Source organism: Anolis carolinensis, chromosome 2, assembly GCF_035594765.1.
Source record: "Anolis carolinensis isolate JA03-04 chromosome 2, rAnoCar3.1.pri, whole genome shotgun sequence".
Classification (NCBI taxonomy): domain Eukaryota; kingdom Metazoa; phylum Chordata; class Lepidosauria; order Squamata; family Dactyloidae; genus Anolis; species Anolis carolinensis.
The window spans coordinates 211,831,409-211,857,148 of record NC_085842.1 but is presented as its reverse complement, the minus strand read 5'-3'; the positions used below and the strand labels follow the sequence as shown (position 1 = coordinate 211,857,148).

Below are 25,740 nucleotides of genomic sequence, written 5' to 3'. Positions count from 1 at the left end.
GGAGGGTCTTTTAAAATCGTTGAGCAGTTCTTCTGGCTGAAGTATTTGCAATTAAAATGGAAATTATAGATAATATTTTGATATTTGTAGACGTAACACTCTGATTACTGTATTCAATTCAACTGAAATGTTTTAATTAAGTTTAAGATTTTGTGTTGGGTTGCATTCATAGGTTTTTCTGGTCCATAGGCGGGACAAGGCTTTTTAAAGGAAGGTTGAAAATCGTGACAGCATTTTGGATTTGGAAAGGATGTCCCTGTTTTAAGAGCAGCTTGACCTAAACAATAATATTATCACCAGCACATGCATACAAAATTAAAAGCCAATAACCAGAGAAAAACCCTGTTTATTTTATTTCCCAGAGCTGCCCCGGGAGAGGGAAAGACAGCACCGGGGAGGGGCAGCTGGGAGGTTTCTGTATTAAAATAGCATCTTCATAAAACATGCAGCTGGCCTGGGCATGCATCCCTTTTACCCCATCCCTCCCTCCACAGTCCAGCAGCTGAGGTTGGGATCCAAACCAGCAGGGCAGCAATCGCCAGCGTGAAACACCCTCCAAACCGCCCTGCCATTACTGAAAGTGAAATGCGGAGCTGCACATAGTGGAGCCGAGCAAGGCTAGAAAATGGATCCCAACTCCTGGAATGGACTCTCATCTGACTCATGCCTTGTTCTCTGGGAACAGAGCCCCGTGTCTTTGTCTTTGTATTGTGTGCAATGGCTCCAGCGCATGAATGCTGGCTCCCAAGGGAGAGGATGCGTTCCACTTCTTGACTCAACCTCTACATTGTTTTGTGTGGGAGGGATTGTGGACTAAAGCCTCCTATGCTCCTAAGCCCCTGTGAAGCCACAAGAACAGAGGGCATGTATAGTGTTGGTCAGTGGGCTTGTTGCTCAGCAAAGGGTGTTTGTCTGCAGCAAGGCAAGGTGATCCTATACGGCAAAGGACACAGCTTGTGCTGGCTTTTAGGGAAAGGCCTTAAAAGGATTCCCACATTCCTGATAAAGAGTTAGGTGCATTCTCGGTTGCAGGGTTAAGGGCTGTACAGTTGACAACTACCTATCCTTTGTTTGTTATATTTGCTCCCAGTTTGCTTTCAAGGTACTGTTCTGTGCACCCTGTACTTGTATCTTTTTGTCATGCCCTTGGGCTTGTACAGGAAATATAACAAAAAATAAAAGTAACTGATCAGGATAGAACAGTATGCAATGTACTACATTATAGCCTACTTGGGCTTGTATAATAAACTATTTGAAGATACCTATCCTATCCTGCCTTTAATTCTCAATCCCTCCTTCCTGGATAGAATATCTCTCTCCATGTGGTTGATCAGTCCTTCTTTTCCACTTGCCTGTCCATCCACACCAGGCAGCTCCTGCTCCTGGCCCATGGCAGGGATCGGGGAAAGGGGTCAGCACTGCTGTGGATCTCCCACATTCCTTGCCTAGGCTGCTGCTCCACAGAGCCCTCCTCTTGCAAATACAGGGCCTGTGGAGTCAGCAGAGAAGGCTTCAAAATATTGGGTCGAGCGGGGGGAAGCATGAGCCATTATTCTGCCTTCTCAGCAGCTCCCTCTGTCTTGCTTGTCTTTTGTTCTTCCTCCTCCAGCGGGCAGGGTGTCTCCAAACGTTCGGCCGACTTGGGTGCTTCAATGGTGACTTCGTGAGCAACACTCATAGAGGAACGGGGAGTGACAGGGAGGCGTCCACTGACATCTGTGGCCCGGAGCCGTTGCATGAAAGTAGTGACACGAATGGCTTTCTGGAAGAAGACAGGTAATGTCAGAAGTTGTCAGTGGCTATGTAACCTAATGGTGGCTCTGGTAAACAAGGCCGAGTGCTCAATTGCTTAAATGTTTAAAGAATGGAACATAATATTTGGCCCATCAGCCCCTTTGGAGCCATTGGGTCCAAGTGGCTCATAGAAATCAACAAAATGGGGGTATACTAATGCACAGTAAAATACAACAGAACCAAATCCAGAAAATCCAAATAGATTATTATAAAGCTCTGCATGACTTGTGACCAAACTACATGAAAAAAAAAAAACTGCTAAGGTTTTCAATATCCTGGGGAGAGTTTCCACCATTACCTTCTTCATGGATGCCCTCAGTATTTGGAATTCCCTTACCAAGGAGACCATGCTAACTCTGCCTTTCCTGTCCTTCTACCAGGATGCAAAGATGTGTTTTTAGACCTTTTGTTTTTAAATCAGTTTGTTTGCTGAACTAAATTTAACTGCAATTTTAAATTGAAGAATGTTTCATTTATTTGTATATCTGTTTCGACCCTTAGATGTATTTTAGTCACCTTGAGCATTATGTGTTGCAGAAAGTTGGGATATGCATTTAATACATTAATATAATAACAAATTCTTTATAAATAATTTTTAAAGTTCTACTATAGCTAATGTAATTATTTTCCTCCCCCCCACACTTTTACAAGACAGAGATGTTTTGTTGAATGTGAAACACTCTTCCTTTATCAGATGCTCTTTTAGGTAGAATTTGCTACTCATAAGAGGCTGATCCTTTTTAAGGGGTATGCACTCTTATTTTTTTTAGAGATCTACATGTGGCCAATGTCTTTATTTAAGACCAAGTAAATGCCACAAAGACACACAAACTTTCAGTTTTTCAGAACTCTTTATCAAGCTATGTGGAGCAAAATGAGGTCATCCGGGGTTTTGGGGTTGGATGTCATCTCTACAAAGATGACGCACAACTCTACTACTCTTTTCCACCCCATTCCAAGGAAGCTCCCCGGATCCTTGACCTGTGCCTGGCAGCTGTGCTGGACTGGATGAGGGCCAACAAGTTGAGGCTTAATCCAGATAAGACAGACGTCCTCCTGGTCAGTCATGAGGCCGATCGGGGTATAGGGTGGCAACCTGTGCTCGACGGGGTTATGCTCATCCTGAGGACACAGGTCCGCAATCTGGGGGTCCTCCTAGACTCCGCACTTAAGCTTGAAGCTTGGGTCTCGGTGGTGAATAGGAGGGCCTTCACACAGTTAAAACTGGTGAGCCAGCTGTGACTGTACCTCGAAAGCCTGACTTGGCCACTGTGGTCTGTGCCTTAGTCACATCTAGAATGGACTACTGCAATGCACTCTACGTGGAGCTGCCTTTGAAGATGGCTCAGAAACTGCAGTTAATGCAAAGGTTGGCAGCCAGATTACTAACTGGAGCTGGTTATAGGGAACATAGCATGCCCCTGTTAAAGCAGCTCCACTGGCTGCCGATGAATTTCCGGGCTCAATTCAAAATGCAGGTTATTACCTACAAAGCCCTATGTGATCCAGGTCCAACCTATCTTCGAGGCTGCATCTTCTTCTATGAACTGGTGCAGGCCCTATGATTGGCCAGGGAGGCCCTCCTCTCGATCCTACCTCCACCTCAAATGTAGTTGGTGGGGACGAGGGAGAGGGCTTTCTTGGTGGTGGCTCCCCGGCTTTGGATTGGCCCTCCCTAAGGAGATTAGGATAGCTCCCACCCACCCTTCAAGCTTTTCGCAAACAGGTGAAAACATTACTTATTAAACAAGCCTTTGACTATGTTTAGTATTATGGCCTAAATCACTACATTTGAGGATTAGTGAATTTTTTCACATGAACTTTATAGGGACTGATATTGTATACTGCCACTATTTTTGTAGCTTGCTGGGTTTTATAGTATATTTTAAATTTATTACTGTTTTAAGTGTAATTGGGTCAATTTTTATTGTAATAATTTATACTTTTTTGTATTTTGTTGTATTTGTATACTGTTGCACTATTGAGTGCTTTCTGTGAGCTACCCCAAGTCTCTTCAGGGAGATGGTGGTGGGATATAAAGTTTATTATTATTATTATTATTATTATTATTATTATTATTATTAAAATAAGGGAAGAAACAGAAGACTCTAAAAATTTGGTCAATAGATCTGGTCAGTACTCAATGTTAAATGTCTGTGCACCCTACAATCATACTACTCGCGTAGTCTATGGACCAGTGCCAGGACTCCAATCTACTGGTCCCTGAAAACTATTCAGGAAAGAAAGAAACAGTTGAACCCACAAGATACAAAATACAACACTGGCCCTTGACAAATGGGGGAGATGGGACTTTCCAGTCTGCCACATCAGATAGCTTTAAAAGCATTGCCATAGAACTATCCTTAGTACCCAAAATTGGGTAGTGTGCAGGAGTTTCTCAACAGTAACAGGGAGAGTTACTAACAGTTTGTGATAGATTTCCTGGAAGATACAGAGTTTGGAAATATTTCCACAAGGGCCCTAGACTCTACTTACTGCTTCTTTTGCCATTACAGTAGAGTCTCACTTATCCAAGCTTCACTTATCCAAGGTTCTGTATTATCCAAGACAGTCTGCCTTTTAGTAGTCGTTGTTTTTGTAGTAAATGTTGCAATGTTTTGGTGCTAAATTTATGAATACAGTAATTACTACATAACATTACTGTGTATTGAACTGTTTATTCTGTCACTTTATTGTAAAACATGATGTTTTGGTTCTTAATTTGTAAAATCATAATGTAATTTTATATTTAATAGGCCTTTTTCTTAATCCCTCCTTATTATCCAAGATTTTTGCTTATCCAAGGTTCTGCCGGCCCGTTTATCTTGGATAAGTGAGACTCTACTGTATATGTTATTGTTGTCAAGTCAGTTTTGACTCCTGGTGACCTCATAAATGAGAAACCACCAAAACAACCTACTCAAATGTTGCAAACTCATGCCTTCCTTGGTTAACTCTACCCTCCTCTCATACTATCTCCCTCTTTTTGTACAACTTCCACCTCACCAAGCATGATCATATTTTCTAAAATTTTCATTTCATCTCATGATATGTCCAATGTATGACAGCCTCAGTTTTTCCATTCTGGGCAGAGTTCAGGCTTGATTTTTTTCCAGGACTCACTTATCCGTCTCTTTTTAAACAGCCCATAGTATCCACAGAACTCTCTTCCAGCATCATGCTTCAGATTATTTGATTTTCTTTCTTTTTCACCTTCTATTCTTCACTCATACATCAAAACTGGAACTTTGATGGCATGGACCATCATGACTTTGGTATTCAGTGATACATCTTTACTTACACTAGATAAGGACCTTATCTAATTTCTTCATAGCTATCCTTCCAAGTCCTAGTTTTCTGATTTCCTGACTGTGGTCTCCACTTTATGTATGAATGATTAAAGATACAGAAATTCTCATCATTTTAATGTTTTCATCATCCACTTTAATGTTATCTAAAATTATTAATGTGGCCATTTTTTGTGTTTTCTTAATGTTCAACTGTAAAGCTGCTTTTGCACTTTCTTCCTTAATCTTCCTCAATAGTCCTTCCAAGTCTTTACAGTTTTCTGCTAATAGTGGGGTGCTTTCTGCAAAGGTATCATAATTCCTTATCACTACCGGTATTCCCTGAACCACGGTGCCATTTTGGTGGCATAGGACTCACCCTCCACTTGGCCTTGGCAAAATTCTTCTCAATCTGGGCGCAGACCCCTTCCTTGAGGTTCTTTTCAGAAGCAATGTTTCCAGATATCCTGATGGGAAAGCCAATGTAAAATAAGGAGTTAGAGTTCAGGAAGTGGGGCGGAGGTGGGGAATTACAGTGTTCCCTCACTACTTCACGGTTCACTTTTCGTGGATTCACGAAAGCTGTTTCACAGTTTTTCAATAAACTCTAAAAGAATATTATAAATCATAAAAAATTACAATTTACAGCCTAAGGAAGGGAGGAAGGAGAAGCCAAAGGGAGAGAAGAGGAGCCCAAGCGGCAACGGGAGGAGAAGGAGGCGATTTATCAACACACGATTGGTTGATAAAGACTTAAAATAGTGTGTAACTACTAAAATAATGTATAAATATTAAAATAAATATAGCGTCCCTACTTTGCGGATTTTCACTTATTGCAGGTGGTCCTGGAACATAATCCCAGCAATAAGTGAGGGAACACTGTAAATAAATCAAGTAGAAATAATAGTGGCAGTTTTCCAATAATGGAGAGAAAATTCAATATTTCTGCTATCTAATTTTGCTAGTCTTCATAGGTGGGAATCTGAAAGAAAGAGGCTTGCGGATGGCAAGATGAATCTCAGAAGGGAAAGGGAAACAGAAAAGGAGACTGGATTGGGGATGAAGGGGCTCCTGCAGTGAAAAGATAGAAAAACAGACTATAATACTTTGAACAGTTATCTAGACACAAAATCAGATTCATAGCCATTTGTACATGTACCCAATCCCTGTTTTCAAATAACACTATGTAACAATTTTTAAAAAAAATCTGTTCCTGGTTTGAAAGTGTTACTCCTCTTAAATTGTGCTGTACTTACTTGGAAAGTTGTTATACTCTAGATCAGGGGTCCCCAAACTAAGGCCCGGGGGCCGGATGAGGCCCTCCAAGGTCATTTACCTGGCCCCCGCCCTCAGTTTTATAATATAATATGTTATATCAGTTTTAATAATATAATAGATTGTATATACATATAATATTGATAATAATCTTATTATTATCTTACAATATAATACTAATAGTAATACCATATAATAATATTAATTATATGGTATATATTACATATTATATAATAGTATAGTGGTATAGTTCAATATAGTAATATATAATGCTAATATTGTGTTATGCTAGTAATATAATACATTGTATGTACATATAGCTGCTCTGAGTCCTCTTCGGGGTGAGAAGGGTGGGATATAAATGTAGTAAATAAATGCAGTAAATAAATAATTAATTTTAGACTTAGGCTCGACCAAAGTTTGACATGACGTGAAGGCACACAACAACAACAATCCTAATTAACTTGACTATCTCATTGGCCAGTAGCAGGCCCACACTTTTCATTGAAATCCTAATAGGTTTATGTTGGTTAAAATTGTTTTCATTTTTAAATATTGTATTCTTTCGTTGTTGTTGTTGTTGTTGTTGTTGCACTACAAATAAGGCATGTGCAGTATGCATAGGAATTTGTTTGTATTTTTTTTCAAATGATAATTCGGCCCCTCAACAGTCTGAAGGATTGTGGACCGGCCCTCTGCTTAAAAAGTTTGGGGACCCCTGCTCTAGATACTTCGTTTTTTGGATGCCACAAACTATGTTACATTAGTTGAGACTCAATGAAATATTCATTGAAAATTACTGCAAAATGTACTGCAGGATGTCCCACAAAAACAAAGTTTTTGCACTTTAATAAACCTTTTCCAGGTTTTTATGACATAACCTATTAGGAAATGACATTTATAACCCAGGAACAAAAATCATGTTACACAGTGTAACTTAATCATATACAGGCATGGGCAAACTTCAGCCCTCCAGGTGTTTTGGACTTCAACTCCCATGATTCCTAACAGCTGGTAGGCTGTTAGGAATTGTGGGAGTTGAAGTCCAAAACACCTGGAAGGTCAAAGTTTGCCCATGCCTGGTTATCAATGGAGGACCTCTTTACAACAACACCAGAGACACTCCAAGTGGCCAGTTACTGGTCAAAGGACATTTAGTATAATGCCAAGTAGGACAGAACTGCAGAAATATAAAACTTCAACATGACATATAAAATAATTCAATAAGCAAGTCAGCCCAGGATCAAGATATGAACTGAAATAAGTAAATGTATTTTTTGGGCTTCCACCTATATAATGAAATCTCAATTAGACTAATTATATAAGTGATCATCACCAATTTAATCTGTAATCTGATTTAGGAGTAAATTGAACTCAGTAGAGTTTACTTTTGAGTAGACACATGAGCTATTAAATGTTTACATCTCTACACATTTGTTCATGAATACAGCATTAGTTCTGCAGTGAGGTGAAAGCAATATTTCCTTATTTGAGAAGATGCACACATATTACAAAGGAGACAGAGGCATTATTTTAGAAGAGGTATTCCCAGCTGTGTGAGAGAGAGGGGGGACAGGGGGAGAGGAATAGCTTCTGTGTATGGTATCATTGTATCTGCCAAGAACGCTTAACAATATCATCAGTATTAAAACTCGCTCTTTTTCAGATTTGTTGTTGCAGTGTGCCTTCAAGTCATTGCGTATTTATGGCCACCCTATCACAGGGTTTTCTGGGACTAAGAGTGTGTGATTCACCCAAGGTCACTTGGGGTTTCCATGGCTGAGCAGGAAATCTAAGGCCCTGTGAGTTTTTGGGGTGTATGGCCATGTTCCAGAAGCACTCTCTCCTGACGTTTTGCCCACATCTGTGGCAGGCACCCTCAGAGGTTGTGAGGTCTGTTGAAAACTAAGCAGTGAAGTTTATATATCTGTGGAATGTCCAGGGTGGGAGAAAGAATTCCTGGGGGAATCCTAACAAAAGATCCTTCGATGACACAATCTCAGGCCCTTTCTACACTGCCATATAAAATCCAGATCATCTACTTTGAACTGGATTATATGGCAGTGCAGACTCATATAATCCAGTTCAAAGCAGATAATCTGGATTATCTGATTTGATAATCTGGATTATATGGCAGTGTAGAAGGGGCCTAACTCTGATCCCTAAAGCAGAAGTCCAATGCTCACACTGCTGCACCATATTGGCTGGCTTTTACACAACCAGATTAGATTAAAATAGCTTCTAAAGTGTTACAGGAAGACTTGTGTCCAACAGCCTTCTGGTGTGACTTTCTCCACAGCATTCTTTGTTACTAGAGAGCAACAAAATATGACAAGCTACAGATTGTTCCCATCAGGATTGCAGGACAAGATATTTTAAGACAGGCTAAAGCTTGTTTTAGGAACTGCTAGTCTGAGGTGGAGAAGCGTCAGCAACCCAAAAATTCTGAACCTCAACTCCCTGCAATCCCAATCAGCATGGTCAGTTATACTACATTGTGGGAACACCATCATCTCTGTTTTTTGCAAGCCTGGGATCCATTGTATGTATCTGGCTGATGCAAGTGCAGAGTCAGTTTTCAGAAGACCTCACACATTCCTGCAAGTAACTCAGAGCAGAATTTCCCCCTTATCCAGCCTGTCATTTCATCCATATAACAATCAGGAAAATAGGTAAAAGTTATAGTAGTTCATTCAATATCATCCAGCGTATCATGGCTAAGAAGGGCTTTGACCCCAACCTCAGTACTCTTTCCACTACAATACCAATATGAAGCTAATAAATTGATCAATTCCCTTCTTTCCAGGATAAATTCCTCTTACCAGATGTGTCCTAGAGCCTCTTGAGCTGTGATCCGTTGGTCCTGATCAACTTCCATAAGCCGTGAGACAAGCTTTTTGGCTGAAAGGAAAACAAATATGTTTACCGAAGATGTAATTAGTTATTTCTTAGTCATACTTCCTTATTTTTTTATTTTCTATTCCTGTACTTGATTTGGAGTAGTAGGATATTATTTATTGAATTTAAGAAATATATAGGATAGCCATAAGTCGACAGGTGATTTAAAGGCGCGCACACATGCACAACTATTAAGGAATTATTTCCAGACTCTGAGAGGCAGATCTAAAGAGCGATTTGGGTCGGTGCTTTGTTTTCTTACCGGCAGGAGAGATTTCATCCCAATAGGGGGAGTCAAAGTCATAATCCCCAGCCAGGATTTTACGGAAGATGCGGCGGTTGTGACTGTCACTGTTCTCATCATCTGCGTCGTCATAGAAAGGTGGATTCCCAGACAGACTGTTTAGGTGTTAGAAGGGAAGCAGATCAGCAGCAGAAAGCATTTACCCAAGCCATCCTGAACAGAACATGCCTAAGCCTAACTTTGCTTGAGATCTGACATCTGTGTGTATTTCCACAAACACAGGAAGAAAGGAATTGGGAGATGATTCCATACCCTCCAACATTTCACAGATGAAAACTAGGCAACATCAGAAAGTGGTCATCATTGTTAATGAGGGAAGAACATACAGGCTAAAAGAACTGCAGCAGTTTTCTTTTGCCTGACTCTATAGGGAAAGGCAAGAATCTGGCTCTTCTTCCCCTTTCCTCATTGCTGAGATAATTGAGTGCTAACTAGCTTTGCGGTTTGAATCTGGGGAACGGGGTGAATTCCCACTGTTAGCCCCAGTTTCTTCCAACCTAGCAGTTCAAAAACATGCAAATATGAGCAGATCAATAGGTACTGCTCCGGCAGGAAGGTAACAGTACTCCATGCAGTCATGACCTTGGAGGTGTCTACAGACATTGCCGGCTCTTTGGCTTAGAAACGGAGATGAGCACCAACCCCCAGAGTCGGACACAACTAGACCTAATGTCATGGGAAAACCTTTACCTTTTTAATTACCTTTGCACTTTGAAGTCAGTTTGCAAGAGGAAAGTGCAAGGCAAAACTGGGATAAGATGGTGTGAGAGGATTAATTGGGGCTCTCCTTCCAAATTGGGACAATTGGAAGCTTTGTGATTCTGACCACAGAGAAGCAGCTTGGTTGAAATGAGGGTGCATTCTCAAATGGAGTGCACCCACCTTTTCCTCTCAGGGCTCAAATGCTGCTCTGAGGGCCCTTCCAGACAGGCCCTATATCCCAGGATCTGATCGCAGGTTTTCTGATTATCCCAGATTATCTGACAGTGGGGACTCATATAATCCAGTTTAAATCAGAAAACCTGGGATCTGATCCTGACATATAGGGCCTGTCTGGAAGGGCCCTGAGTGGCAGGGTTTGGAGCAGATTGTAAGTCCAAGAGTGCAGTCGTCTGTGCTCAATCTAAAAGGGGACTTACATGCATGGGAGTGGAAGTGGTGCTGGCCTATGCTATGCAGTTGATTCTCCTTCAGTACTGGCTTTGCCACATTTATTCTATGGACTCCCCTTTGTATTCAAATGCTTCCCCCCCCCCCCCCACCTCTCAACAGAAACACACACGCATGCAATAAAGAAACTTACAGAATAAACATGATAACCCCAACAGCCCAGCAATCAACAGGACGCCCGTAGCGCTGCCGTGCAACCACCTCGGGAGCTGTAGGGGAAGAAACTTATGAGTCAGGTAACATCATTCAAGAGGCAGGCTACTATTTTTTTTTTGCCACAGATCCTGTCCTTTTAATAACTGTCTGGGAGGTAGAAGTTCAATAGGTAGCAATTTTTGGTACAGCTACACTGTAGAATGAATGCAGCTTGACACCACTTTAATTGCTGTGGTTCAATACTATGGGATCACAAGAGTTGTAGTTTCGTGAGCCACCAGCTCTCTTCGGCAGAGAAAGCTAAAGATTATATAAAACAACAACTCCCACGATCCCATAGCTTAGAGCTATGGTAGTTAAAGTGGTGTCAAACGGCATTCATTCTACTAAGGGAAGAACTATTACCCTTTTTTTCTTGGACTTTTGTGCAAGGGCATAGAATCTTTGCCAGGATAAAAAGTTTTTACATCTACAAAGCTACCGGTTTCTGTGGAGGGGTTATGACATCAATTTAGAGCAGTGCAGATAGAAGAAACTGAAACTATTGGGCTTCATTCCAGTACTGGGAACAGATGCACATACATACCCAAATATTCAGGGGTCCCACAGGGTTCAGTAATGGCACCGTTCTCAAAACGTGAAAGATAAAAATCCCTCAGTACCACCTTGGAGCGGTTGTTCTGGTTGTAATACATGAGATTTTCCAGCTGGAGAAAACAGCAGCAGGGAAGGAAGGAAACCCAATATTAGGCACTAATCATTCCTAATCCATCTAAAACTCAGACATGTGCTTTTTGCCTTAAGAACAGACAAACGCCTCGAGCTCTGAGGATTACCTGGGAAGAAATCCCACTGGAGCACTGCAGCGCACCAAAATACTTGGGAGTTAGCCTGGACCGTGCCCTGATCTACAAGAAGCGCTGCTTGAATATCGAGCAAAAAGTGGGCGCTAGAAACAATATCATATGAAAGCTGACTGGCACAACCTGGGGATCACAGTGAAGACATCTGCCCATGAGCTTTGCTACTCTGCTGCTGAGTACACATGCCCAGTGTGAAACACATCTCACCACGTTAAAACAGTGGGTGTCGCTCTTAATGAGACATGCTGCATTATCACAGGATGTCTACGCCCCACACCACTGGGGAAATTATACTGTTTAGTCGGCACTGCACTACCTGACATCTGCCAGGAAGTAGTAGTCAGCAATGAAAGGACCAAGGCAGTGACATCTCTGGCCCATCCCCTATTTGGATATCAGCCAGCACGTCAACGCCTTAAATCAAGAAATAGTTTTGTATGATCTACAGAGATATTCACAGGAACACCTCTGCAAGCTAGAGTCCAAAAGTGGCAGGCTAAAACCCAGAAGCTCAAGCCATGGCTGATACTGAATGAGAGACTCCCTCCTGGATACACAGAACATTGGGCGACTTGGAAGGCGCTGACAGACTGCGCTCTGGCACCACGAGATGCAGAGCCAACGTTCAGAAATGGGGCCATAAAATGGAGTCCATGACATGAGAGTATGGGAAAGAGCAAACCACAGACCACCTATTACAATGCACTCTGAGCCCCGCCACATGCACAATGAATGACCTCATAGCAACACCAGAGGCACTCCCAAATGGCCAGCTACTGGTCAAAGGACATTTTGTATAATGCCAAGTTTTTAAATGCATTACAACTGTGTCCTCCGTTCGCTTCTGATACGATAAATAAATTGCACAAACAATAGCAAGACTCAGGGTTGTTGTATGTCTTTTGGGCAAGACTCGTTTGAGCATCACTGAAAGGGTGGTATACCACACAGAAGCACTAGGGGGCGGAGTTGCCCTGAACATTTTCCACTTGGGGGCCAGGATGCCTCCCTTACCTTGAGGTTGCGGTGAACAATGTGCAGGTTATGCAGGTAAGCTAATGCCTCCAGCACCTGCCGGATGACATTGCTGGCATCTTTCTCTGTGTAGTAGCCCTGGTCGAGGATCCAGTCGAAAACATCTCCGCCAGTGGCCCTGCAAGGGGACACAGCTATAGATGAGGAATGAACTAGGAAAATGTGTTGTCGAAGGCTTTCATGGCAGGGATCACAGGGTTGTTGTATGTCTTTCGGGCTGTGTGACCATGTTCCAGAAGTATTCTCTCCTGACGTTTCGCCCACATCTATGGCAGGCATCCTCAGAGGTTGTGAGGTATGGATCTATGCCTGCCATAGATGTGGGCGAAACGTTAGGAGAGAATACTTCTGGAACATGGCCCCACAGCCCAAAAGACATACAACAACCCTCTGAACTGGGAAAAGATTATTGTACCCATAGCTCCATTGGCATTGCTGTAGTTGAATATCCATTGAAAGTTCTAGGCCTGAGTGACTTCCAATGGGTCTCAAGAACCCACATTTTGCTTTACAATGACATTCAAATCAAGGCTTTATGACATTTGGCTTATGAGCAAGGAGTGAGTAATTTTCTGAACCAGGTATCTGATGTTCAGCAAATCTGTTTTAGCTCTGGAAAAAGGCAATGAGGTGGTAGATGAGCATTTGTGCATTGAAGGGCTAGCAGTGGGGTGGATAATCATTTTGCTGTTATAGTTTTTTTTTGTGCTTTCTAGTTGTTTCTGACCTATGACAACACTAAGGCAAATCTATCACAAATTTTGACTAGGGTTTCCTAGGCAAGGTTTGTTCAGAAGAGGTTTTTAATTTTCTGAGGCTGAGAGATTGTGACTGATCTAAGATCACTTAGCAGGTTTCCATGGCCAAGTGGGGATCTACACCCTAGTCTGCAGAGATGTAGTGCAATCCTACTGACTCATATTGTTGAACTACAACTAGGATAACTCAAAGCTTAAGTCTAAAAACACCTGGAAGGCCAAAGGCTCTGCACTTCACATTTGCATTGTACATACATAAGGATTTGTGTCTGGAGGCCAAATTGGAGTGAGACATAAACAGTGCATGGCATAAATGTCACACCCTTGAACTATCACCCTCAGTTCCTTTCTGAGTATATTTAACTCACTGTTAAATTTAAAACAGTAATGAGAGTAGCAGTTGCTGCAAGCTTAAGGTACAGAAATGGAACTGGAAGAAGAGAAAAACATCTGATTTTGAGAGGTGAAGAAGACAAACTCCAGAGTTGACCACATCCATACACAATCCCATATTACATACCCAAAAGCAGAGCTTACAAATTTCACTTCTATGGAAATACAACCAACACTTTAGAGCAGGGGTTCTCAAACTTTTTAAGTGGAGGGCCAGTTCACGGTCCCTCAGACTGTTGGGGGTCTGGACTATGATGAAATAGTTCAAAATTAGGATTGTTGTTGTGTGCCTTCAAGTCATTTAAGACCTAGGTCAACCCTAAGTCTAAAGTTTAGGACAGGGGCCAGGTCAATGACCTTGGAGGGCCACATCCGGCCCACAGGCCTTAGGTGGGGGACCCCTGATTTAGAGGGAGCAACTATAGCTGGCATTTTTTGTTATGACAGGAACTGCAGTCCAAAAGCCACTTTTCCACTGTCAAAATGAGCAGCCCAGTTTATGACATTGGCCAGGTCTTGGCACAGGGAGAATGATCATTTATTGCAAGTGGCTTGAAAGTATGAGGTGGGAGTGACCAGAAGGAACAAGGAACAGAAGCCCTGTAGCTAACAATTGTAAGAAAGAAGGAATGTCAGCAGTTTTATTGTCATGATTTTTTACAAAGCTGAAATTCCATTTTCCAAACAACCACTAAAGCTGTGGAATTAATGCAGTTTGAGAGCACATTCACTGCCATGGTTCAATGCTACCGTACCATGGGACTTGTGGTTTTACAAGATATTCAGGCTTTTCTGCCAAAGAGTTCTGATGCCTACCAAACAACAACTCCCATAACATTTAGCTATGGTTGTTAAAGTGGTATCAAATTACATTAATTATACAATGTAAATGCACCCTAAGGTACAGGAGCCCTGCCCTCTTTTGCATACAACCACATTAGCTGAAACGGTGTTGGAATCAGTTTGGAAGAAAGCACCAAACAACAACTCCCAGAATTCAGTAGCATCGAGCCATGGAAAACTGCAATAATTCAAATTACAGTAATTCAAATATGACCACATTAGCTGAGATCTTATGGACATCAGTTTGGGAAAAGGCACTGTTTGCTTGCCATCTTTTCCCTGGAGATGTGCCTGTTTTTATCTTGGCATGTCCAGGCCTTGGCAAAATTGAAACGAATCTATCCTACATCCAGGATATTCTTCCAGCTGGACACATTCCCAGCTCACACACAGAGTAGGAAGCAGCACAAAACCACAGCAGGTTAATCTTATTGGTGGATTTTAAAGCGCTCTCCTGCTGAAGTACAAAAGGTCTCGCAAGACAAAGACGCTGCTCTGGCTGAGAAATGGTTATATAAAAATGTGGTGGTTGCTGCTCTCTGTTATCACATATATGTGATTTTCTCCTCCTCCCCATCTCATCAGGATAAAACGGATGGTTCTTGTCTCAATGCGGAGCTGAAAGGTTCTTGAAGTCACACAACAAAGCATAATTCCGACTAACAAAATAAATTTTAACAAAGAAATGTACCATGCTACACATTGGTAATGAACAATAAAAATGAAATACACAGATATAAAATGGGTGACACCTAGCTTGAAAATTGGGATCTAGGAGATATGTGAACGGGATTAAGGAGCCTTCCACACAGCTGTAAAAAAATCCACATTGAACTGGATTATATGGCAGTATGGATTCAGATAGCCCAATTCAAAGCAGATATTGTGGATGATCTGCCTTGATATTCTGGGTTACATGGCTGTGTGGAAGGGCACATAGTAGACCATAAAATGAACATGAGGCAGCAGTATGATGTGGCAGCTAAAAATACCAATATGATTCTGTGCTGCATCAACAGAAGTACGTTTTCTAGATCAAGGAAAATCACAGTCCTATTCTGCTTTGGTCAAACCTCAACTGGAATAATAATGTGTCCATTTCTGGGCCCCACAATTCAAGGATATGGACAAGCTGAAAAGTGTTCAGAAATGGGCAACCAAAATGATCAAAAGTTTGGAAACTAAACCCTATGAGGAATGAGCAGGGGATATTTAGCTTGGAGAAAAGAAGGCTGAGAGGGGACATGAGAGCCATGTTGAAATATTTGAAAGGATGTCACATTGAGGAAGGGGTAAGCTTGTTTTCTGCTGTTCTGGAAACTAGAACATGGTACAATGGATTAAAATTGCAGGAAAAAAATTCCCCTAAACATTAGGAAGAACTTCCTGACAGAGCTGTTCACTAGTGAAATATGCTGCTGCTTGGGCATGTGGTGAAGTCTCCTTCTCTGGAGGTTATGAAGCAGAGGTTGGATGGCCATCTATTGGGGGTGCTTTGATTGTGTTTTTTCTATATGGCAGAAAAGGATTGGTCTGGATGGCCCTTGCAGTCTCTTCTAACTCTATGATTCTGTGAAATAATAAGGCCTTTTTTTTCAATCACCGAAAATATCCCTGCTCTGTCCATAATTGGGAAAAATGAGAAAATATTATATAATTATTGTGTCAATAAAACAGAGCTGTGTTACATTATGTTTGATGCACAGTTTGCATTCCCGATCAGGCTGTTATTAAGACATCCTATTGCTTCTTGGATGCGTTTCTGACTGGCACAGTTGTGATACCTCCATCTCAAGGTGACACTTACAGCTCTTGGATGATGTAAAATTCTTTCCTCGTCTCAAATGTGTCAATCAGTTGCAGGATGTTGGGGTGACTCACCCTGGAAAAAGAAGGCAAAGATGTGTTAGCTCTCCCTCCTCCCGCTGGCCCCACGGCACCAGCCTGACCATAAATCTTCCCTCTCCCAGTTGCTCTGCCCAGTCCTTGATTCCCACCTCCTTCTCTTCCCATGTGGAGCTCTTTCTTGCGGCGCCTGTCACCTACTAGTCTGACTCTGTTCTTTGCATCGGGGGACCATTTCTGCAAAGAACGAGTCAGCAGAAACCCCAGCCTACCCCTAAGGCTTTCTCAATTATTCATGTCTAGCCTTTAAATCTTTAAAGAGGCTAAAAACAGCATTTATGATGTGGGGCAGATGAGGTGCATGGCTTTGAAGGTAAGCAGTGTCACTTGCAATTTAGAAGATGCTACCTCCCTTCTGCCTTTTTTTTAAATAAAAAACTCCAACAACCTGTCCTTAACCTTTAAAAAGGCAGCTGCTTGGTTTATAGAAGTTGAAACCAAATTAAAGTGGGGGGAAAAATCAATGTCTTCTTTTCTTCTTGCAAGCACTTCTATAATGGGGAATAGTTTTTGCGAGCTTCACATTCCTTATATAATTGCTAAGAGAGACTAGGCATATTAGCAGTTTATTAAAAGATCTGGAAGTTATTGGTAAAGCTGTCTTGAAGAAGCGTGAAACCTTTCAATGTAATTTGACAAAATTAAAAACCAAAGCAGAGTTACGATTTCTGATTGACCTCTAGGGATAGAAAAACAATCTGTCCTAAGAACTGCAATATTCCACAGATGAATATTGGGACATGTATAGCTGAGTGACATCAGGATGTGGTCAGAAGGGCCAGGTGACAAGAGGGCAAAAGTTACCAAGGAACATTTGTAGATTTGACAAAAAATGTTCTGCCTAGGAATCTTTAGGTCCTCTGATGCTGTCATATGGCCAACTTCTGGCAGATGTTGACCACCAAGTCACACTGGAGGACCTATATTATTATTATTATTAACATGTACATAACAACACAGCATACATGCACATTAGGTCCAAGTGTCTGGGATTCATCTGAATATTGGGTTCTTCCCAGGGGCCTAAGGATACTTGAGGTATTTTCATAGAATGTGTGCAGTTCCGAAAAGTGCTGCCTTCATCTGTAGTAAGAGGTAAAGCTTTTCCCTTGTCCGGTAATGTACAACTCTATGGGTTGGTGCTCATCTCCATTTCTAAGCCAAAGAGACGCTGTTGTCCATAGACATCTCCAGGGTCATGTGGCTGGCATGACTGCATGGATTGCCATTACCTTCCCACTCACATTTGCATGTTTTCGAACTGCTAGGTTGGCAGAAGCTGGGGCTAGCAGCAGGAGCTCACCCCGTTCCCCAGATTCGAACCGCCAACCCTTTGGTCAGCAAATTCAGCAGCTCAGCGGTTTAATCTGCCATGCCACTAGGGGCTCATCTGTAGTAGCAAGCCATAATTTCTCTATTCTGTGCACACTTATTTTTCTGGCATTCATTCAGTGCTTCCAGTAGCCCTGCAGTCCAAAGCCCTGGTTGCTCAGCTGAAGATCCTGAGTCATGTAGCCCATTTTATGCCAAGTGCCCAGGTACTCCAACACAAGATGCGGTCCTTGTTGACCCGGGCAATGACAAATTTGGTATAAAATTTCTTTTTGTTGTCTTCATCATGGTTTTGGGTTATTATTATTATAATATTTATTTATATCCCCTGCTACTGTCTTGCAGCTCAGGGTCATAGCTTCCTTGAGCCTGCTTTCATGTGCCATATCTCATTGCATAATAGTTGCATTTTTTGTTGGAAAAAGGTGGTGCGACTATTATGCGATGAAAAAAAAAATTCTTTAATTATCTGGTTTCAGGCTTGTTTAAAAAAAACCCCTGCTTTACAACTGAGACAGAAGGAGGAGGATCCCAGCCCCAAACAAATACTTCTGTTTTTGTTTTTGAACATTGTCTTGCTTTTGGAGAAAGGAGGAAAGAGGAGGAAAGGGAAGATCCAAGCTCTAAACAGCTCCTTTCAAATTTTTAAACTGCATTGTCTTTGGAGAAAGAAGGGAAGGAGGATCCGAGCCGCAAACGGCTGTGTTAATTGCAGTATTATATGCAACAATAATGCCAGGAAAGGAAAAGTATTGATTTTGGGACCCCAACAAAGGGGTGTGACTATTATGTAGTAGAACTATGGCTTAAGGGTGAGGGAATCCAACATCAAATCATCTCAATTGCCAACTGCCCTTCCATTCAAACAGCAAGCAACAATGAGGGCCATTTTTAAAAGATTCTGGCAATAGCCTGAAGATGCGATTCAAAATGGTATCTTGCGTTTAATTTAAAATGGCATCTCTCAGAACAGCCTGGAGTAAGTATCAGTGGATTCTGTTGAAAGTGCTGAGTGTATATTCTCTCTCTCTCTCTCTTTCTGACACACACACACAGATGTACATGGTACGTACAGCTTCAGGATGAGGATTTCATTCTTGGCTGCTCTTCGCACCTTGCGCCCATCTTTCTTGAGAAACTTCTTACAGATGTACAATCTGTCCGTCTGTCGTTCACGGGCCACACAGATTTCACAGAACTCCTTCCTGTGGGACAGTGGAGGATAAAAAGAAACCCGCTGTTACTTTAAAGGTTGTGCTATCATGAGATCAAAAGCCAAGCTAGCAGAATTTGTTGTTCTGCAGTGGGATGTCCAGCTGTTTGGTGAAAGTATACAACCAAGATGTCTATCTCCTTGTCCAATAACCAGAAATATAGTAATTTTGAATTCAGAGGGGTTGTTTGGTTATTATAATAGACACTAAGAAACCTGTTCTGCATATTCAGAAAAAGTAAGAAAGAGACAGTGAGGTCCAGCTGTTTCTAAACCTGTGAAAATCTGAATTTAAATATCCACTCAGCTAAAAGGCTGGATGACCTTGAGCTAGTTGCTGTTGTGGAAATAAAGTCTGTCTCTTGACGTGTCTACTGATGAAGAGAACAATGTATGCTACCTTGTGCAGGATAACAGTAGAATGAATAAATAAAGACAAAACACCACGGCAAAGTTAGAAAACCAGCAGTGTTGCATTAGGAATGGCAATTAGGTTGGCCTACATCACAACCAGCTGGGAATAGAGCTGGCTGTTCCATGACAGAATGAGATGACTGCCTCAGGCGACAGTTTTTGGATACCACAAAAGGGCAATAAACAGAGAGAGCTGGCATGGTGTAGTGTGGTTTGAACATTGGGCTTTGACTCCGGATACCGGGGTTCAAATCCACATTTGGCAATTGAAACCTATTTGAGGATATTGGGCAGGTCATGATTCCTTGTAAAGGCAAACCCCCTCTGAACAAATCTGTTCAAGACAACCCCAAGATAGGTTTACTTAGAGTTCCATAGATCAGAAATGACTTGAAGGCAGACAACAACAACAACAAATAACTATTTAGCCAGTCAGCAAGATGTCTTGTCCAGAGAAATTAGGCACGTGTAGATGCCCAACAGGGAAATGCTGTGATGTGATGCTTTTCTTTCTCAGCTGACAAGAGGCCTTTCCTTGCTTCCCAGCTCTGCCTGGACATTTTGCAACTCTTCCTTTTGTCAGCTGTTTGTCAGGCAAATTGGCTGACTGGGCAAAGGCTGAAATGAGAACAGTCTCTAACACCACTGCGACATATCCATTGAACACACTGCGCCGGGTGCCATGGAGAGAGGCACTGCAAGACAAGCAAGGGTCAGAAGCAAGAGCAGCCATAAAGGAGGTGCTTCAGGAGGTGTGGCAAAAAGCAAAAGTCACCAGCTTTCAAGCTTAGAGGAGAGGCATTCCAATCTTACAGAATGGGGAAAACCCATTCAAAGCTGGAAAATCAGCATATCTGCAGGGGATATGTTCCTAGACCCTCTGTGAATACTTGAAACTGTGGATAATAGGAAATTCTAAATTTCGACTATACTTGGGCCAGAAGTATACCATAGAACTACACTGAGATCTAGGCCACTTTTACACTGTCCTATATCCCAGGATCTGATTCCAGATTATCTGCTTTGAACTGAATTATATGTGTCTACACTGCCAGTTAATCTGGGATAAATAGATAATCTGGGATCAGATCCTGGGATATAGGACAGTGTAGAAGGGGCCCTAGAGAGGCCCACAAACACTATCAGGGGAGTTTTTTCAATATGAATAAGTGAAATTGTGGATAGTGAATCTGTGAATATGAGGTTATACTGTATAATGAAAAGAAACTTCAGAACTTCAGAAGGTCAGATTCAACCATAGGGGTCCCTTCTCTGCTTCAAAGTCACCACAAGAGAAGCACATTATCATCTTCATCATCTTCATCTTCATCTTCTTCTTCTTCATCATCATCATCATCATCATCATCATTTATATCCAGCCTTTCTCCCCATGGGGACTCAAGGAAACTAACATCTATTCATACTAAACAGTTTTTCAAAAGAAATACAAAAGTTAAAAAAACAATTAAATAATAACCGTGTGGTAATACCCTGAGAAACATAAATCTTGGATGCCCCTAGCACTTAGCAAGGATCGAGCTTGAGCTCTTTGAACAATGGCATGGTGTAACACTGGGAAGAGCATTTGGAATGGGCAGAATTTGAAAATCACTTCTCAAGAATTAATAAATAACTGGTTATAGTTGTTAGTACCCAAAGTTTAGTTAGCTAGCAATCCCAGTTAATTTCTGAATTAACGTTTGACACCCCCCCCCCCCCAATGTTACTTTGTAGTTGATTGGAAAAGCAGCAAAAGGTATACACTGCAATCTAAACTCTGGGTAATATTCCTCCTCCCTTGTTTAGTGAAGCTTTAGTCCACCAACCGCTATACAGGTAAGTTGAAGACAATGAAGTTTCCACTCAGTATATCACCTTAATTATACCTTTCTTACTAGCGAAAGAAATATCAACATTCTAGGAAAATAAATGCCATGTGAATGGATATGTCTAACAGGATACTTCCACAGTATGGGAATGCTCAAACATAGTTAGTTTGTTGGTGCTTGGATACTGCAACAGGGCATCCAAAACTGCTGCAGGAGAAGTAATTAAGATCTTAGATTTGTTACATCTTTGAACTCCTAAAATATCCCACTCAGGATGTCCTGCACAAACCATGTTGACTGGAATACTCCAGGAGTTGATGGTCAAAAAGTAACTTTTCCAAGCTCTGGATGCACTTCCCAAATTGTCTTATTATTCAGTTGTTTGCATAATATTGGTGCATCAACACTGGAATTAATACAGCATGACACCACTTTAACAGCCATGGTTTAGTGCTTTGAAATCACAGGACTCATGCTTTCACAATTAGCCTTTTCTGTCAAAGAGTGCTGCCTTCCCTCCCCAAACTACAGCTCCTAGGATTCCTCAGCACTGAGCACTGAGCCATGGCACTTAAAGTGGTGTCAAACTGCATTAAATCAACAGTGAAGATGTGCTCTATGATGTTGTTCCCTGTGGGTGTCTGCAGAGACCACAGGAACAGCAGTAGTGGTTTCAAGTGCGCCGCCTACTTACGCCCGCAGCAGCTGCCCGATTTCATATTTGTCAGTGATGTCGGATAGGCTGTTGTAGCTCTTTTCATCCCGTAGTCCAATGCAGCCAAACGGCATCCTGGGAGAAAGCAGAGAGGAAGAATATGATTTCTAGTCTAATAATTTTCCTGAGTCATTTTACCCACTCTTTGGGAGTGTATTTACGTTCGACAATTCTGCCTGAAACTTGGCCATCGTTGCCAAATTTCAGCTGGGTTGCTGTAAAAGAAAGGTATGCATGTCTCTGTTCCCTGTGGCTTTGAGTGACACCTAAACACCAGTTTTCAAAAAAAAAAAAAAAAAAAAAACAAATGGAAGGAATTAGCAATTTTTCTTCTTAATCAAAGGGTTGGATCCCACATGTGCAGAATATGGCGATATAAAATTTTAGGGTTGTTGTATGTTTTCCGGGCTGTATGGCCATGTTCTAGAAGTATTCTCTCCTGACGTTTCGCCCACATCTATGGCAGGCGTCCTCAGAGGTTGTGAGGTATTTTTAGGGTTCTTTGAGCACTGGGTCTTATGTTTCCTTCCTATACAGTTCCATGGAGCTCAGAATGCCCATATAACTGCAATCCCTATTTCTACTTTTTTGTGTGTGGCAATAGAGGCTCCACTGAAACTTGAGACTAACAGGAGAGTGAAACTGGGTCTGTCGTGTAAGCGAGGTGCTCATTGCATTCATGACCCTTTCTCCTTTGAAAATTCCCTTCATGCCTCGTTAGCGTGGCCTTCACACTCCAGAGACAGGGAACAGCTAGAGCGGAAGAACAAGCAATCTCCTTGAGGGAATGGGGACAAAACCCTTGAGTCCTGCCTCAACCCGCCCCCACCCTGCGACTGCCCCTATCATATTCCTCCCTGATCCAGGAAATGTCCAATCTTTGCCAAGGTTGAAGGGGAAAAACAGGATCCTGAGGTTCCTTCGTTCAGCATGGGAAGCCTGACCATGTCTTGGCACAATTATAGAATCATAGAGTTGGAAGAGACCCCACGGGCCATCCAGTCCAAACCCCTGCCAAGAAGCAGGAAAATCACATTCAAAGCACCCCCGACAGATGGCCATCCAGCCTCTGCTTAAAAGCCTGCAAAGAAGGAGCCTCCCTCCCTCACAGTCCGGGGTAGAGAGAAAGTTCCACTGCTGAACAGCTCTCTCACACAGTGAGGAAGTTTGTCTTAATGTTCAGGTGGAATCTCCTTTCCTGTAGTTTGAAGCCATTGTTCCACATCCTAGTCTCCAGGGCAGCAGAAAAGAAGCTTGCTCCCTCCTCCCTATGACTTCCCCTCACATATTTACACATGGCCCTCATCATGTCTCCTCTCAGCCTTCTCTTCTGCAGACTAAACATGCCTAGCTCTTCAAGCCACTCCTCATAGGGCTTGTTCTCCAAACCCTTGATCATTTTAGTCACCCTTCTCTGGACACATTCCAACTTGTCAACATCTCCCTTCAACTGCGATGCCCAGAATTGGACACAGTATTCCGGTGTGGTCTGACCAAGGCAGAATAGAGGGCTTCCCTAGATCTAGACACTATACTCCTATTTATGCAGGCCAAACTCCCATTGGTTTTTTGGGGGGGGGTTTGGGGGTTTTTTGCTGCCGCATCACATTGTTGGCTAATGTTTAACTTATTGACTATGAGGACTCCAAGATCTTTTTCACATGTACTGCTGTCGAGCCAGTACTGTGAAAAAGCCTGACCATGTCTCGGCACAATTATCATACCCTCTCCTCTGATATAGATTTATTCTAAAAGGACAAAGACTACCAGCACTGAAACAATAATCTTCCACCATCAACTTCACTAGATTGGTCACATTGTCCAAATGCCCAATCACCATCTCTCAAAGTAGTTTATTCTCAATTCAAGAATGGAAAACCGTATTTTGGAGGACGGCAAAACAGATTTAAAGGTGGCCTTAAAGCTAACCTTAAAAAATGTGGCATAAACACAGAGAACTGGAAAGCTCTGGCACTTAAGCATTCTAACTGGATGTCAGCTGTTACCAACAGCGGCATGGATTTTGAAGAGACACAAGTAGAAGGAGAAATGGAGAAAAATGCCAAGAGGAAGGCATGTTAAGCAAACCCTTCTCAGGACTGCCTTCCACTTGGAAATCGATGTCTTGAATGGGAATCCAGACCATGTGGATCCAGAATAGGTCTTCATGGTCATTTATGGATCCACTACCAAGACTATACTTTTTAAAGACAATCATACTCGCCATGAGGGAAAACCCATGAAGAGATTTAATGGCATAATTACTCTGAAGGCATCAGAACCCAGCTGATCTTGGAAGCTAAGTGGAATAAGCCCTATTTATTATTTGGATGGGGGAGCGACAATGAAAACCATGCACTGCAAGCTGTATTTCAGAGGAAGGATCTAGGAAAACCATCTCTTGAGTATTCCTTGCCTAAGAAAACCCGATGAAATTCATGTCAACCATAAATCAACAGGTCACTTGAGGATACACACACAGAGAGAAATATAGAATTGCAAGAGAAATACATCCCTTTTCTGCACACTTGACAAGAGAACCTTATTCCACAGATATCATATTGAAATTAATGAGGCTTAAGTCAGGAGCAACATAACCCAGTGGTTCCATTGATAAGTCAGTCTACTTAATGTAGGAAATAGGGGCAAAGCAGTGTCAGCTCTAGAAAGTACATGGACAAGGAAATTAATGAGGTTCCTTAGACAGGTGAATTGAAGGCGCACACACCAAGCCAACCATAACCAGGACATGAAATGAAATGATACTATATGTATTATATAAGACTACATATATACTTTTATATAAAAGTCTTTTCCTTATGAAATAATTTGAGGGAAACAAATGTAGGAACACACTTTATTAAAGTAGTTTATTCAATATCACCATAACTCGATTTTTCCATGGCTTATTTCCTAACTGGTTCTATTATAAAAGCATTGATAATGTTTATTAAACTGCAAAAACTTAGTTATTGCAGGACATCCTACAGCACATTTGCTTGGGTTTTTCAATGAATATCTCATAAAGCCTCAACGAATTCAACATAGTTTGTGGCAGCCACAAAAACAAAGTTTCTGGAGTATAACAACTACTTTCAAAGCAAATACCACACAATTAAAGAGGAACAACACTTTCAAACCGGGAACAGAACATGTTTCAAATTTTGTTACATAGTGTATTTTAAGAGGCCATATTTATAACTATTTTTTTCATTTTTTTCTTCCAAAAGGATAAAATAGCTTTTCCTCCTAAAATTTTGATTTCCTCCCTTTTTATTTCTGAGCTTCATCTTACTGGGAAGGGAACAGAGAAGCCTGAGAGGAGTGCTACATGACATATCATCCCGGTTCATCCAAAAGGTCTCTGCATTTTGGCCTTGTGAGCCATGGCTCTACAACACAGATCAGACTGCATCTCTACAATAAGATTTCTCTGCCCATAGATGGGCATTGAACAGTTTGAATAGGATCTCAACTGTCACCTAGGAGTTGGTAGCAGATATTCTTTCCTGTCCAAACAGAAAAGCAGTTGACATGAATAGTCTCTTTCTTTATT

The 25,740-nt window shown here is 41.8% G+C and overlaps 1 protein-coding gene across 3 annotated transcripts in view; it reads right to left on the bottom strand.

Moving 5' to 3' along the window:
- Nucleotides 1-328: 328 nt before the first annotated feature.
- The window catches only part of LOC100563653 (caM kinase-like vesicle-associated protein), a 62,169-nt gene continuing 36,757 nt past the window's right edge, over nt 329-25,740 (bottom strand). For 2 of the 3 annotated variants that reach the window (XM_008103561.3, XM_003216705.4), the window contains exons 2-11: nt 22,164-22,259; nt 19,087-19,218; nt 16,584-16,658; nt 12,762-12,900; nt 11,471-11,591; nt 10,862-10,937; nt 9,517-9,653; nt 9,179-9,257; nt 5,461-5,548; nt 329-1,762 (exon numbers count right to left, since the gene is read on the bottom strand). In XM_008103561.3, coding sequence (XP_008101768.1) covers nt 1,550-1,762; nt 5,461-5,548; nt 9,179-9,257; nt 9,517-9,653; nt 10,862-10,937; nt 11,471-11,591; nt 12,762-12,900; nt 16,584-16,658; nt 19,087-19,218; nt 22,164-22,258 — 1,155 coding nt within the window. In that variant the 5' untranslated portion in view covers nt 22,259 and the 3' untranslated portion in view covers nt 329-1,549. Of the gene's footprint in view, nt 1,763-5,460; nt 5,549-9,178; nt 9,258-9,516; nt 9,654-10,861; nt 10,938-11,470; nt 11,592-12,761; nt 12,901-16,583; nt 16,659-19,086; nt 19,219-22,163; nt 22,265-25,740 lie in introns of all 3 variants that reach the window. The other variant, XM_016991095.2, reaches the window with a different exon arrangement.